At 44.7% G+C, this 15,930-nt stretch overlaps 1 protein-coding gene across 3 annotated transcripts; it reads left to right on the plus strand.

Moving 5' to 3' along the window:
• Positions 1-571: 571 nt before the first annotated feature.
• On the plus strand, positions 572-15,912 carry LOC105876962 (uncharacterized). 3 transcript variants are annotated; one of them, XM_012775112.3, is made up of 5 exons: positions 572-6,329; positions 8,431-8,469; positions 11,403-11,529; positions 12,023-12,097; positions 12,760-15,912. In XM_012775112.3, exons 2-5 carry the CDS (start codon positions 8,437-8,439, stop codon positions 14,493-14,495), a joined length of 1,971 nt encoding a protein of 656 aa, XP_012630566.1. In that variant the 5' UTR covers positions 572-6,329; positions 8,431-8,436; the 3' UTR covers positions 14,496-15,912. The 3 variants fall into 3 exon arrangements, with proteins under 3 accessions (XP_012630566.1, XP_075849105.1, XP_012630571.1); XM_075992990.1 differs by having other exon boundaries at positions 572-8,469; XM_012775117.3 differs by lacking the exon at positions 12,023-12,097.
• The last annotated feature ends 18 nt before the right edge of the window (positions 15,913-15,930 follow it).

Raw genomic sequence — 15,930 nt, forward strand, 5'->3', positions numbered from 1 at the left:
TTGAGACAGAGTCTCACTCTGTTGACCGGGGTAGAGTGAGTGTCATGGCATCAGCCTAGCTCACAGCAACCTCCAACTCCTGGGCTCAAGCAATCCTCCTGCCTCAGCCTCCCAAGTAGCTGGGACTACAGGCATGTGGCACCATGCCTGGCTAATTTTTTCTATATGTTTTTAGTTGGCCAATTAATTTCTTTCTATATTTTTTAGTAGAGGTGGGGTCTCACTCTTGCTCAGGCTTAGTTGGCCAATTAATTTCTTTCTATTTTTTTTTAGTAGAGGTGGGATCTCACTCTTGCTCAGGCTGGTCTCAAATTCATGACCTCAAGTGATCCTCCTGCCTCAGCCTCCCAGAGTGCTAGGATTACAGGTGTGAATGACCATGCCCGGCCTTTTTTTGGTCTTTTTTTTATAGTAGCCACTCTACCTGGGGTAAGATGATATCTCATTGTGGTTTTGATCTGCGTTTCTCTGATGATGAGTGACATTGAGCATTTTTTTCATGTATATGTTGGCTATTTGTGTGTCTTCTTTTGAGAAATGTTTGTTCATGTCCTTTGCCCACTTTTTTTTTTTTTTTTTTTTTTTTGAGACAGAGTCTTGCTTTATTGCCCAGGCTAGAGTGAGTGCCACGGAGTCAGCCTAGCTCACAGCAACCTCAGACTCCTGGGCTCAAGCAATCCTCCTGCCTCAGCCTCCCGAGTAGCTACGACTACAGGCATGCCTGTAGTCTATATATATATTAGTTGGCCAATTAATTTCTTTCTAATTTTATAGTAGAGAAGGCGTCTCGCTCTTGCTCAGGCTGGTTTCGAACTCCTGACCTCGAGCAATCCACCCGCCTCGGCCTCCCATAGTGCTAGGATTACAGGCGCGAGCCACCGCACCCGGCCTTTGGGATTTTCTTTTAGTGTTGGGTAGTTTGAGATCCTCCAAGATTTTTTTTGAAGAGAAAATTTACTTCATCCTTATAAAGTTAGTCTTACATTCATCATGCGATCCAGCAATCCCTCTCAGGTATTCACCCAAGAGAAATGAAAATTGACGTTTATATAAAAACCTGCTCATCAGTGTTTATTGCAGTTTAATTCGGGTTTTATTGAAAGTGGAAACAACTCAAGTGGTGGTCAACTTGTGAATGGATACACGAAGTGTGTTACACCATACAATTGAATATTGCCCAGCAATAAAATGGAACAAACTATTGACACATGCAACCACATGGAGGAATCTCATATGTATTATGATGAGTGAACAAAACACAGAAAATGCTACTATCATATGTGATATTTATATTTGTTAAAAATAGCTGAGAAAAAATTCAGATATAGAATATTAGGGACAATAAGCCCTATGAAATATTAAAACATACACATGTGTGGGCATATCCTAATAACAGACTGTCAACAGGAAGCCAGAAATATATATAAGTTATCGAAATTGTGTGATAAAGGTAACTTGTAAATCAGTGAGGCACTTTGGGTGATTTTATAAACGTAATGCTGTTGAATCAACTGATTAAATATCTGAGGAAATAAAACAGTTGGATCTATCTTTCACAGCTTCCTTCAGAATTAAACTCAGATATCCAAAATATTTATATATTTAAAGACCAAAAAGTCCCATAAAGTTCTTATTAAAAAATGGAAGATTTTAAAAATAAGCTCAAAGTAATGAAGACGTTTCCAAAGATGAAAAAACCAAGTTGATAAATCTGACTGCATAAACAACACAATATTACTGCATGGCAGACTGTACCACAGAGAAGTTCAAAGTGCCAGGAGAAAATATTGGTGAAACTATTTGCAAGTCATATTATAATTGGCTCAATTTCCTAGTATATGAGGAGTCCCTACACAGCTCCTACAAGTGATAAAAGAAAAGACCAACATACCAGTAGTAAAAGGAGCAAATGTTTCTAGCAGAAAATTCACAGAGAACAAAATAAAGTGGCTTTTAAGCATATATTGGCATTCCAGGTTTTGGGTTAGTTGGTAGGTTCATGAATGGCTACTACATTGTCAGTAATTGTTCAGTAAAGAAGTCTATCAGAGGATGTCATGAGCAGAGATTAATCCAGTAAGTCTCTGCTCCATTAAGATAGTTATACGGAGACACCTTTTTGTCTCATTTATTGGACAGCAGAGGCAATACGTCCGATAAGCAATGTGTCTGCCCATCCATGGAGAAACAAATGCTAACACACTCTGCCGTAGGTACTGTAAGTTCCTTCAGATGCCAGGTTAATTAGCTGCTCTAGCCATTTAATCTAAATTGTAACTCTTCTCCCCTCCTTCTGCCTCCCACTTGCCTGTCTCCTTTCCCCACTTTTTCTTCTAACATGCTGTGTACTTGCTGAGCTATCACGTTTGTTATTTCTCTGGCACTACCAAGTGTAAGCTAGATTAGGGAAAGGAATTTTAGTCCTTAAAGAAATACCCTCTATTTCTAAATCACTGATACATGTATGTATATATTGCCTCCCCCAAACATCCATAGATACTCTTCCATTAGTAGATCCCAATTCCATTATGTCACTATGATACTTACTCCAGTGTCATAGTTCTTAGGAGAAATAACATAACACTTTCCCCAAGTTCATAGTCAATGGAGTATAAAAAGACAACAAAAAGATTACTGTTTCTGGCCAAGATGGAGTAACAGGGACTGGACTTAATCCTCCCACTTGAAACAACAGAAAACTGGACAAAATAATCGAATGCAAAATCAATATGCAAAATAATCATTTTCAGCAATTGGGCATCAGGTAGCACAGAGAGATCTCTGGGAGAGGGAAACAAGGTGAAACCACATAAGAGCTGTGGGTTGCCCTGAGAGAATTTCCAGGTTGCACTGCAGGAAGGGAGATTCCAAGAGGAAATCAGTGGCCTCTGAGTTCATGAGATGGAATTGAGAGTTTAAAGTGGCCAAGGTGGGTAAATTTGTAGGGCAGGATACTGGAGAGGAGAGAGCTCCATGGTTTTGCAGAAAGTGCCCGTCAACTCTTCACTGAATACTGCTCAGTGTATGCATGTGAGAAAATGTCCCAAGACTATGGATTAACCACCTGAAAGGAGCAGGGGGATCAATCTCTGAAATTTACACAGGGCTGGAAACTGTGTTCCTAACAGTCAGAGAGGAATACCCAAGTTATTCATGGGGAGTAGTTTACTCAGACAGGTACCATCTTAGTAGTGGTATAAAATTCACCTTAGCATATTGCCACGTTTGTGCCACCTAACAAATCTTTAAAAAATCTTCAAATGGATCAAACTTTCCAAATAACTGAGTAACAGAACAAAACTCAAGAATATTGACAGAAATGCAAAACTAACCAGCACCTAAAAAATTAAATTTCACAATATTTTGTATATAAAAAATAATTACCAGGCATGCAAAGAAGAAGAAAAGTATGACCTATTATCAGAAGAGTCAATCAATATTGACAAAAAAACACACATGATAGAATTGGTAGACAAAAACATTAAAACAGTTATTAAAATTATATTAAATGTTCAAGAAAGGAAGGAGAAGAATACTTCATAAAACAGATATATTTAAAAAGACCCAAATCAAACTCATACAGGTAAAAAATATATTCCAATGGATGGAATTAACAGCACATTAAACACTGCAGAAGAAAATATTAGTGAGTTGGGAAAAGACAGCAATAGAAATGATCCAAAATGAAAAACAGAAAAAAATCGAAAACTAAAAAAGGTCAGTGAGCTGTAGCCTAATTATAATTAACTGGAATCTCTTAGGGAATAAGGGCCAAAAGTTTTCCAAATTTGATAAAAACTATAAACCTACCCATCCACAAAACCCAATTAACTTTAAGCTTAAGAAACATGGAGGAAACTATATAATAGCCCCACTTACTTACCATTTCACTTTCTATAGTTTCAGTTACCTGAAAATTTTTGATGGTCAGTCACGATCCAAAAATGTTAAATAAAAAATTCAAGAAATAAACAATCCGTAAATTTTAAATTGTGCACCATTCTGATGGCATGATAACATCTAGTGACATCCTGGTCTCTCCCAACCAGGATGTAATTCATCCCGTTGTACAGCATAGCCACGCTGTATATGCTACTCTCCCATTAGCCACTTAGTAGCCCTCTTGGTTATCAGATCAACTGCCATGGTGTCACAATGCTTGTGTTCAAATAACCCTTACTTTACTCAATAATGGTCGCAAAGTGCAACTGTAATGATGCAATTTGGATGTGCCAAGGAGAAGCTGTAAAGTGCTTCCTTTAAGTGAAAAAAGAACATTCTCGACTTAATGAGAAAAAAATATCCTGTGCTGAGGTTGCTAAGATCTATGGTAAGAATAAATTTTCTCATAAAACCTCGAAGAAGGAAAAAAAAAATCATGCTGGTTTTGCTGTCACACTTCAAACTGAAAAATTATGTCCACAGCGATTGCTAAGTGCTCAGTTAAGATAGAAAAGGCATTAAATTTGTGGGTGGAAGACATGAACAGAAAACGTGTTCTGATTGATAGAAATGTGCCAGAAAGCATTGCGTCTGTAAGAAGACTTCAGCAGTGAACCCCCTGCAACAAGTGACATCAAGCCATTTGTTGAAAGTAAGGACTGGTTACACAAATTCAGGAATACAGAAGGTCAGTAGTAGCCTAATGCCAAGTCATGATGCATACATCTTAACTTCATCTCATTATGCATGCATTGTATCAGCTCACATCATCACAAGAAGAATGAGTACCGTACAATAAGCTATTAGAAAGAAAGAGACTGCATTCACATAACTTTTATTACAGTATATTGTTATGCTTGTTCTATTTTATTATTATTTCTTACTGTTGTCAATGGAAAAAAAGCCAAACTCTGTAAAATAATTTTAAAGAGATTTATTCTGAACCAAATTTGAGGACCAGGACCCGGCCCACTGCCAAGAGGCCTTGGGCAAGTGGACTTGCTGTGGCTGGGTTACAGTTTGGTTTTTATACATTTCAGGGAGAAAGGAGTTACAGGTAAAGTCACAAATCAATAAGTGGGAGGCCTACATTGGTTTGGCCCAAAAAGGTGGGACATCTCGAAGCATGGGGGGAGCTTACAGGTTATAGGTGGGTTTAAAGATTCTTTGGCTTGTAATTGGTTAAAGACATGAATCTTTATCTAAAGGCTTGGAATGTTTTTTTTTTTTTTTTTTTTTGAGACAGAGTCTCGCTTTGTTGTCCAGGCTAGAGTGAGTGCCGTGGCGTCAGCCTAGCTCACAGCAACCTCAAACTCCTGGGCTTGAGTGATCCTTCTGCCTCAGCCTCCCGAGTAGCTGGGACTACAGGCATGCGCCACCATGCCCGGCTAATTTTTTTTTTTTATATATATATCAGTTGGCCAATTAATTTCTTTCTATTTATAGTAGAGACGGGGTCTCGCTCTTGCTCAGGCTGGTTTTGAACTCCTGACCTTGAGCAATCCACCCGCCTCGGCCTCCCAAGAGCTAGGATTACAGGCGTGAGCCACAGCGCCCGGCCAGGCTTGGAATGTTTTAACATAAGGAGCTGTTTATCAGAGACAAGCAACTGGACATAGATTTATTGTGTAAATTGAGGACCTGCAGGTTTGTCTTGCATACCCTTAGGCCTGTTAATGAGTTACAAAGGATGTCCCCAAGAAGAGAGGGGGGCATGATGAGGTCTGTCTGACCTCCCTCCTCCTGGCAGACAATTTAATTTTAGGATATTCCTTTGGCAACGAGGGGGTCCATTCACTTAGCCGGTGGGTGTTGAGCCTTAAAATTATACTTTAGTTCACGCTGTACATAATTTAAAAACTAAACTTTATCATAGGCATGTATGTATAGGAAAAAAATAGTATCCACTGAGGTTCTTGGAACATAGCCCTATGGATAAAGAGGGGTTACTATATTGGTCTGCTTGATCGTGTTCCCATTAGTGTCTTAGGATCACACTGACATGGTTTCGTGTCTTTTGCAGCTTTGGGGAGCATCTGAAATAATGTGTTCCTAAACTTTTCTGTGACTGAGTAACATCCGCACGTCCTCTCTATCCGGAGCCAAACGGGGTCGGAGCTTTGGAACTTCGGGTAACCCCTTCCCGGCGCCCCTTGCGCGACCTCTTGGACCGTGCGCCTGCGCCGCAGAGTCTGGAACTACATTACCCAGAAGCCTCCGCGCAGAGCACTGCGGCGCTGGGCCAATGAGGGCCGAGGAGAGCGGCGCTTCGGTACCTTGCGGAGCACGTCCAGGCGGGATTTCCGGCGGTTTCCGGGCGGTTGTCGTTCTGGTCTTTCTTGGGTCGGCCCACCTGATCAGGTTCTGAGCTCTTGGTCAGGCCTAAGGTAACGTTGAGCAGGAAGGGGTGATGGGAAACGTTGCCCACAATGCACAGAGGCGAGTCTGTGGTTCGGGGGTGCGGGGCTGGGGCGCCCCCTGGGTTGACTCCCCGCAGGGGGACGGGCTGGGTTTGGGTTTGGCTCGCGCTCCTGGCCCCGCTGCGCCACAGGCTCTCTTGTTGGCGGCCGCTCTGATGGGCGGAGCATAGGTTGGTGCTGCGTCCCCCAGGTCCTCACCTGTCCGCACCTCCAAATCCTGAACCCCCGAATGAAGGAAGGCCGCCCTCCCAGGTCACCTCAGCCATGCCCCTCTGTTCGAGACATTGGTGCGTTCCTGGGCGGGGTCCCCATTTCTGACCCCCAGCGTGATGAGGAGTGGCTGAGTGTTCTTTTATACAGAGACCAGCATGTGCAGAGGCTTGGAGGTGCGATCGAGGGGCAGTTGGGAAACCTGGAGTCTGTCTCCTATCTATGGAAGACATTGTGAGCGGATGAGCTATGTGGAATGGCAGAGTTAACAGAGAAAAAAAAAAAAAGCCAAACTCTGTAAAATAATTTTAAAGAGATTTACTCTGATCCAAATTTGAGGACCATGACCCGGAGCCACGCCCAAGAAGCCTTGAGCAAGTGGACTCGTTGTGGCTGGGTTACAGTTTGGTTTGATACATTTCAGGGAGACAGGGGTTACAGGTAAAGTCAGAAATCAATATGTAGGAGGCATACATTGATACATTGGTTTGGCCTGAAAAGGTGGGACATCTTGAGGAGGGGGGCTTTAAAGATTCTTTGACTTGTAATTGGTTAAAGACATGAGGCTTTGTCTAAAGGCTTGGGATGTTTTAGCGTAAGGGGCTGTTAATCAGAGACAAGCCACTGGGCATGTATTTGTTGTAATAAATTGAGGACCTGCAGGTTTGTCTTGCATACCGTTAGGCCTGTTAATGGGTTACAATGGATGTCCCCAAGAAGGGAGGGGGAGCATGATGAGGCCTGTCTGACCTCCCTCCTCCTGGCAGGCAATTTAGTTTTAGGATATTCCTTTGGCCAGAAGGGAGTCCCTTCAGTCAGCCAGTGTGGGGGTGATCAGTAAGATTTTATTTTAGTTCACAGCAGCCGTCGAGTCGCTGTGATGTCATTCTGAGGGTGCCGGTAGCCATGGAGGGTTGTGGACAGAGAGACTAAGATTTTTAAAAATTCCCAAAGACTGCTCAGAGAACAGACTGGGGGCTGGGAGGGAAGGAGGGTTTGTGAGAGTGGAGATGGGGAGACCTTGAGGAAGCTACTGTAGCAGACTCCAGGAGAGCCACTGCTGGATCAGAGTGGTGGCGATAGAATGGGGAGAAGTGATCCAATTACAGGTGGGTTTTTAAAGATAGAAAACTAGCATCCACCTGGCCTGCACAGCTGCCGTCCACCTCCCCAGTTTTAACTTGTGAATTTATGAAACAACCACTTATTTCAACAGGTAAATTCACACCTAAGGGATGCGTTGCACCCTGTCTGGGGGATGGACACGCTTGTAATTCTGACTCGAACAGTGCAAGGGCAATTTATGTAACCCCCGTAATACTCTGAAATTAAAAAAAAAAATCAATATTTCTCTAAATGTATATGTATAGGTAGGCAATTAAACATTGAATTGTGTTATTTTAACGAGTTGACTTTATGTAAGCACTTAATATTTAGTTCACACCTTAATATGCCACAAGGCAGTATATTAAGATACTAAAAAGTCATAAATATTATATTCTTATAAATACTTACAAGGTAAGTATACCACACATCTAAAGTTTCAAAAACCTATCATATCATTTGTACTGAAAATATTGACAACAGCCTTAATTCTGTGGCAGTAATAGTCCACACTTGCCACTTGATATGTACTAATGCATTTGATACCAACAGCAGCCCTGTGAGCTTGGAACCATTCTGATACCCATTTTACAGATGACATTGAGGCACAAGGAGGTTGTTCAAGGTCACACATCTGGTAAGAGGTAGCACTAAGGACTGAAGCCCATAAGTTAAAAAGTCAGCTGGAGGTCACCTCCAGCCCTTGGGACTCCATTAGGGGTCCCCTTCACTCACAATCTCACTCTTCCCACAGGTTTCCATGGCTTCAGAAGCACTTATGAGCCATGCACAGGTGAGTAGAGGGTGTCTCAGGTCCTCATCCTTCCTGTGTCCCACTCACCTGGTCCTCAGGTTGTGGCAGGACCCTCTGCCTGCCACTCTACTAGCCTTTGGGTCCAGGTCTCTGAGGTCTCACCAGACTCAGGGTCATGAATCCAGGCCGGGGTTATATGGAGTGGGCCCACTTTCTGGCCACCAGTGGGATGTCCTGTAGAAGGTATTACAGGCCCAGGGATCAGCATGTGCAAATACTTAGAGCTGAGCCTGAGTCGTCAGGCAGCTGTTACAGGTCTCTGTTTCATCTTATAGGACCAGAGAGCAGGGATGCAGGAGTCAGGCCTGCAATGGCAGGTGGAGGAACTGTGCCTTCATTCTGAAGGTGTTAGGAGCCATGGAAGGTTTGGAGTAGAGTAGGGGGCAGTCATCTGAATTCTTAACAGACTTCCTCTGGCTGCACAGTGGAGAACAGACATTAGGAGGGAGGGAAGAGGCTCCTGCAATAGTCTATATGAATATCAGTGAGGGCTGGTCCAGGGTGGTGGCTATGGATATGGGAGAAAAATGCAGTTTCTGGATTTGTGTTTTCAAAGTAGGTCCAATTAGACTTACGGATATGGAAGTTAAGAGGGAAGGAGAGGAATCAATGATAACTCCAGAATTGTTGGCCTTTGTAGCTGGAAGGAGATGCCAACTGAAATGGGGAAGTCAGTTGTAGGAGTAATTTTCAGAGGGAATATCAGGAGTTAGGATTTGTTATTTGATGTTGAGTCTGAGATGTTCTAATAAAGACCCCTGAGTGAAGGCCTTGAGTGGATAGCTGGACACACAGGTCTGGAGTTCAGGGGAGGGGCTCAAGTCAGAGGTACCACAAATTGGTGGACTGGGATTGTCTTTGTCCATTTTGTGTTGCTGTAAAGGAATACCTGAAACTGGGAAATTTATAAAGAAAAGAAGTTTATTTAGCTCATAGTTCTACCGGCTGGGAAGTTCAAGGACACAGCACTGGCTTCTGGCAAGGTCCTTCCTGCTGCATCATAACATGGTGGAAGGTGACAGGGAGATAGGCATGTGCGAAGGGGCCAACACAAAGGGGCTTCTTACCTTATAACAACCTGCTCTTGCGGAAATAAATCCATTCCTGCAAGACTGAGAATAAGAGTTACTGGGAGCAAGGAAAAGGAGGATCAGATTGGAGGACTGGTCTTCTCTCTCTTGGGCACCCGAATGGGATTGATGTGTGTCACAAAGACAGAGAGTGGTGGCTGTGGTGGTGAGGTGGCTTCCATTCCAAGGCTTCCAAGGACGAATGGGCATAAGATGGATGTGGAAGCTTAGCAGCAATGGAGGTGAAGTGACAGTGAGGCCAGAGCCTGCATTTATTCTCCCCTCTGGAGGCTCACCAGGCTTTTGTGGTGACTCCTGATGGGGCCTGGAGAGCTGCCTCAGGCTGGTGGATAAGCTCACGGGCAAATAGGAAAGTCAGTGAAGGCCAGGGGACCAGTGGGGCCGGCATCGAATGAGGCTTTGATGGGAAGAGGATGGCTGAGATGGGTAACAGAACAGCATGTCTAACCCAGCAGTAGAAAAGGGCTAAGGTATCTGACATCTGCACATGGTTCTGAGTGGCTAAAATAGAAGCAAGGAGCAGGGCAAAGTGGAGAGCTCTTTAAAACAGGACTGGGTGGCCGGGCGCTGTGGCTCACGCCTGTAATCCTAGCTCTTGGGAGGCCGAGGCGGGCGGATTGCTCAAGGTCAGGAGTTCGAAACCAGCCTGAGCAAGAGTGAGACCCCGTCTCTACTATAAATAGAAAGAAATTAATTGGCCAACTGATATATATATAAAAAATTAGCCGGGCATGGTGGCACATGCCTGTAGTCCCAGCTACCCGGGAGGCTGAGGCAGAAGGATCACTCGAGCCCAGGAGTTTGAGGTTGCTGTGAGCTAGGCTGACGCCACGGCACTCACTCTAGCCTGGACAACAAAGCGAGACTCTGTCTCAAAAAAAAAAAAAATAAATAAAAAAATAAAACAGGACTGGGGGCTGGGTGCAGTGGCTTATGCCTGTTATCCTAGCACTCTGGTAGGCTTAAGCAAGAGGATAGCTTGGGGTCAGGAGTTCAAGACTAGCTTGATCAAGAGCGAGACCCCATCTCTACAAGAAAATAGAAAAATTATCAGACATGGTGGCACATGCCCTTAGTCCCAGCTACTCAGGAGGCTGAGGCAGGAGAATCACTTAAGCCTAGAAGTTGGAGGTTGCAGTGAGCTACGATGACACCACTGCATTCTAACCTGAGCCACAGAGCAAGACTTTATCTCAGAAAACAAAAACAAACCCAACAACAAAAAACAGGACTGGGGCTCCCTGGCTTTGTGGGCTGTCAGAGGTCTAAGGCAGGATGGAGTCATGGTTGCATTTCCCAAGCACTGTCTGGATGCCACATGCAGAGTGGAATGTGGAGATGTCAGATATCTGTGGTGTGGGCCAGGTGTTGGTGGTGACAGTGGGAGGTCAGAAATGTGAGGGAGGGATGGCCCACAGGGTGATGTGCTCAAGGGAGAGAGTGTGAAGTGGTGGTCCCAGGGACTTGGTCCTAGGAGCTTAAGGGAGAAAGCCAAGCCTGTTGGCTTGTGTTGGGAGGCACTGGTCTGGGAGGCATGACCAAGGGACTTGCTGGCAGGAGAAGGGGTAGGGCCCTTTGTGCCAGGCCCAGAGCTTAGATGGCATTTATTTGCACGCATGCCTGTAGTTGATGTGGGCCAATGTGGTGATCAGTAGGACCACGAGGAGGGAGAGGGAGGCAGCTGCATTTGGCCTGATATCTCCTGTGAGGTGACCTGGAGAGGACGGGGAGAAGAGGGGGCATATTTTGGGAGACAAGGGATAGACCGAGGGTTCTGGGGAGAGAGGCTGCTCAGGGACACTGCTTTACTTATCATGGTAGGTCAGTGTGACCTTTGAGGATGTGGCTGTGGACTTTTCATGGGAGGAGTGGAAGCTTCTTGATGAGACTCAGAGACTCCTGTACCGCGATGTGATGCTGGAGAACTTTGCCCTTGTGGCCTCCCTGGGTAAGTCCCTCACACTCACCCAGCATCCTGGCTGGGCTCTTTCCTCACCATAGCCTGGCTGTGGACATTGCTCTCTTCCTAGCTTTTCTTATGAAGGTACTAGGGCTGGGCTGAGGACATTGTCTCCCCAGGCAGCCCTACCACCTGGTACCCTGGAGCCTTGCAGGGGAGAATAAGGGGACCAGGCGTCTTGCAGTGAACCCAGTGAATCCTACCAGGCTTGGCCTAACCTGGCAGAGTGACTGTTCAGGATCAGTGTTGCTCTCTGCCCCCAATCTTGCCCTTTTCCCTGCAGCTGGCATTTCCTGGTGCCTCACAGTGCCAGGAATTGCAGGCGTCACATGGTTACTGCTTGCAGGGACCACTGGGCTGTTCCTATACGACATTCTCTGAGGCTCTTTTTGTTATACTAGTTTTCTTTCTTGAGGTCTGTCATGGGGTGGGTTACTCTGTGCACCTGCTGTCCACTTACCTGTTTTGCCCTTTCCCTTAGGACTTGTGTCCTCCCGAATTCAGGTAGACATGACGCCAGCTATGGCAAGAGAACACCAGAGGGATACTGGATCTGGTAGGTGGGAAATGAGGAATGGCTCGAAGTAAGGGCCGAATTCTCATGATGCCAGGGACCTTTCCAGTGCTCATGATTGTTTTTGTACCAAGGACAGAGGCCTTAACTCATTTCTGTATTTCAGCCTCATTTTTGACATTTTGCCCACTTGTCATTTCTACTCTCACTTCTAGCCGGTACTGGCCCCCACCTCTCTGGCATTCAAGTCTCACCCATTCCTCTCCACAGCTCTCTCTGCAGTGTTCTCTGTCCCTGAGCTACACTTAATGTGTTGTGAGATGTGCACATAGCCTAAGTAGTCCTTGAATAGCTACTTGGTTGTAGTTGGTTTTCCTGAATCTGGACATTCCTTTTTATTCAGTGCTCATGAGTCACCAGCAGACAAGCCCCAGCTGAAAGCTGTTTGTAGAGAAGTGAGTTGGAGATGCTGCCTCTCCTGCCTGTGCTGTGTCCCGTCACTGTATGCTTGCCCCACAGGGGACTTCCCCATGGTATGATGTTGCCAGGCTCAGTACAGCAGACTCTCTCACCCTAACATCAGCTCCTTTTTCATCCCAAGAGTTTCATGTACTTATTCCTGGATTTGTAAGATATACATTGTGTTGGGGCTGCCCCTCCTACCGAAGTGTACATACACTTCAACAACATTTCTCTGCTTTCAGGTTGTTGGTTTCAAATGGAGAATGAGGAGGCACCTTCTCAAGGAGTGTCACAGGTCAGGGCTCCCAAGGCAGGTCCGGCCACCCAAAAAGCCTACAACCCTTGTGGGATTTGGAGCCCAGTCATGAAAGATGTTTTGCTCCTGGATGAGCATCAGGGAATACACCCCAGGCACAAATCGCACATGTATGGAACACATGGAAGACAATTCTGGTTTAGCACAAACATCCTCCAGCATCAGAAGCAGCACACTGGAGAGAACTACTTCAGAAGGGATGAAGATAGGGCTTTGTTTGGTAAAAACTGCAGAGTCCACATGTCAGAGAATCCCTTCGCATGTGGTGACAGTGGGAAGGACCTCCTGCCCAGCTCAGCCCTTCTCCAGCAACAGACCATTTACAGCAAGGAGAACTCACCCAGAAATACTCAGTGCAAAGAGGCCTTCCCCATTGCAGAAGGATATTACACATGCAGTGAATGTGGGAAAGCCTACAGACACAAAAGCAGGTTTTATGAGCACCAGAGAGTCCACAGTGGAGAAAGACCTTATGAGTGCCATGAATGTGGAAAATTCTTTAGCCGTAAATCTAACCTTGTTGTACACCAGAGAGTTCACATGGGTATAACGCCTTATGTGTGCAGTGAATGTGGAAAAGCCTACAGCAAAAGCACCCACCTTGTTCGGCATAAAAAGCTTCACACTGGAGAAAGGCCTTATGAGTGCAGCAAATGTGGGAAAGCCTACAGCAGCAAACACACTCTTGTTCAGCATCAGAGAGTCCATACTGGAGAAAGACCTTACAAATGCAGTGAATGTGGAAAACTGTTTAGTCATAACTCTAGCCTTATTGTACACCAGAGAGTTCACAGTGGAGCAAGGCCTTATGAATGCAGTGACTGTGGGAAATTATTTAACCATTACTCCAACCTTACAATACACCGTAGAGTTCATATCTCAGCAAGGCCTTATGAATGCAGCGAATGTGGGAAAGCCTTCACCTACAAACACAGACTTGTCCAACACCAGAGAATTCACACTGGAGAAAGGCTTCATGAGTGTACTGAATGTGGCAAAGCATTCAGTCAGAAATGCAGACTTGTTCAGCACAAGAAAAGCCACACTAGAGAAAGGCCTTATGAATGCAGTGAATGTGGGAAAACCTTTAGACAAAGCTCTGGCCTTATTGAACACCAGAGAATTCACACTGGGGCAAAGCCTTATAAGTGCAGCGAATGTGGGAAATTCTTTAGCCGCAGAATCACACTTGTCCGGCATCAGAGAATCCACACTGGAGAAAGGCCTTATAACTGCACTGAATGCGGGAAGTACTTTAGCCAAAGCTCTGGCCTTATTGCACATAAGAGAGTTCACACTGGTGAAAGGCCGTATAAATGCACTCAGTGTGGGAAATCTTTTAGCCAAAGATCCAGCCTCATTTTACACCAGAGAGTCCACACTGGTGAAAGGCCTTATGAGTGCAGTGAATGTGGGAAAGCCTTCAGCCTTAAATCTACGCTTGTTCAACACCAGAGAGTCCATACTGGAGAAAGGCCTTATGAGTGCAGCGAATGTAGGAAATTCTTTAGCCACAAATCCAGCCTCATTAAACATCAAAGAAATCATATTGGAGAGAAGCCTTCAGCCAATGGCCTTCTCCCATTTAGTACCAGAAAGTTCACCCTGGAGAAAGGACTTAGAGTACAGGGAGTGTGTTATTTCCCTGGTCAACAAACATAATGAGTGACACCAGAGAGAAGCTCTGAGAGTAGGCTTTGTGATGTAGCCATCAGGCAAAAGTTGAATCTCACATCTGGTCTTGCATACTGGAGAGATTCCTTGTGTCAGGTAGGTGGGGAGCTTTCAGGAGCTGCATTGCACTTTCTTACCTGCCCAGGGTCCTTATCTGTGTTATATCACTGTCAGTACCTGTGGCAAAAACCATTTCACCTTTGCCAGCCAGCAAGTGTGTATCAGGTTACCCAATGTGCTCAGTGAAGACAGATCTCTGTACTGTATCCCCTTCCTGGAGAAAATCATGAGTGGTCTGAAGCCGTTGAAGTCCACCGTAATTACATTCACACACTGGCTGTGGTTAACAGAGTTGGAGGCAGCAAACTAGAGGATGTGTTCCCAATCTAAACATGCTTCCGGAAATATTCTGGTCATTACAGCTGTGAGGGATGAGGGTATACAGATATTCTCAGGACTTCTAGATTTAGCCACTCCTATGGACAAAGTCACTGGCAGAACAAATAAATGTTTTCTGGATTGCTGAGGCTATTTGGGCTGCTTGCTTCAAGGCCATTTTTATACAAGCAAGAAAATGAAGACAGGATAGAGATTATCCTAGTCTAGGCATGAGACTTTTATCACTCACAAAGAACCTTTATTGCTTGCTGGTCTTTGCTTCCATTGAAGGAGGGCTTTCCTTTTCAAAGGATGAGGATAGTTATGATAGATTCAGTATATGTTTGCCAAAATGACTAGCTTTTCACTAGAAGCAGGAGATCCAGATTTTTATGTGGAACCATTTTTTAAAGCTCTCTATATCTATTGGGGTATAATTGATGTGTGGTAAGCTGTACATATTTAAGATGTAAGATGTGATGTTTTACCTAGTGTATTTATTTATTTATTTTTTTGAGACAGAGTCGCACTTTTGTTTCCCAGGCTAGAGTGAGTGCGGTGGCATCAGCCTAACTCACAGCAACCTCAATCTCCTGGGCTCAAGCGATCTACTGCCTCAGCCTCCCAAGTAGCTGGGATTACAGGCATGTGCCACCTTGCCTGGCTAATTTTTTCTATATATATTAGTTGGCCAATTAATTTCTTCCTATTTTTAGTGGAGACGGGGTCTTGCTCAGGCTGCTTTTGAACTCCTGACCTTGAGCAATCCACCCGCCTCGGCCTCCCAGAGTGCTAGGATTACAGGTGTGAGCCACTACGCCCGGCTTACCTAGTGTATTAATATATACCCATGAAATCATCACCGTAATCACAATAATGAACATCCCCAAAGTTGCTCTCCTTTAAAATCCCTCTTTCTCTATGTCTCTGGCTACCCATTCCTATTGATTTGCTGTCCTTCACTATAAACTCCTTTTCCTTTTATAGAATTTCATATAAATGGAATAAAAGGTTTACTCTTTTTTGCTTTTGTTTCATGCAGCAT

Source organism: Microcebus murinus, chromosome 16 (assembly GCF_040939455.1).
Source record: "Microcebus murinus isolate Inina chromosome 16, M.murinus_Inina_mat1.0, whole genome shotgun sequence".
NCBI lineage: Eukaryota > Metazoa > Chordata > Mammalia > Primates > Cheirogaleidae > Microcebus > Microcebus murinus.

Bases quoted from the DNA above. Each gene is read 5' to 3' on its own strand.
- LOC105876962 (XM_075992990.1), top strand. From the start codon at position 8,437: ATGGCTTCAGAAGCACTTATGAGCCATGCACAG. The intron at 8,470-11,402 runs GTGAGTAGAGGG...TTATCATGGTAG, and splicing joins CACTTATGAGCCATGCACAG to GTCAGTGTGACCTTTGAGGA. The intron at 12,098-12,759 runs GTAGGTGGGAAA...CTCTGCTTTCAG, and splicing joins CCAGAGGGATACTGGATCTG to GTTGTTGGTTTCAAATGGAG.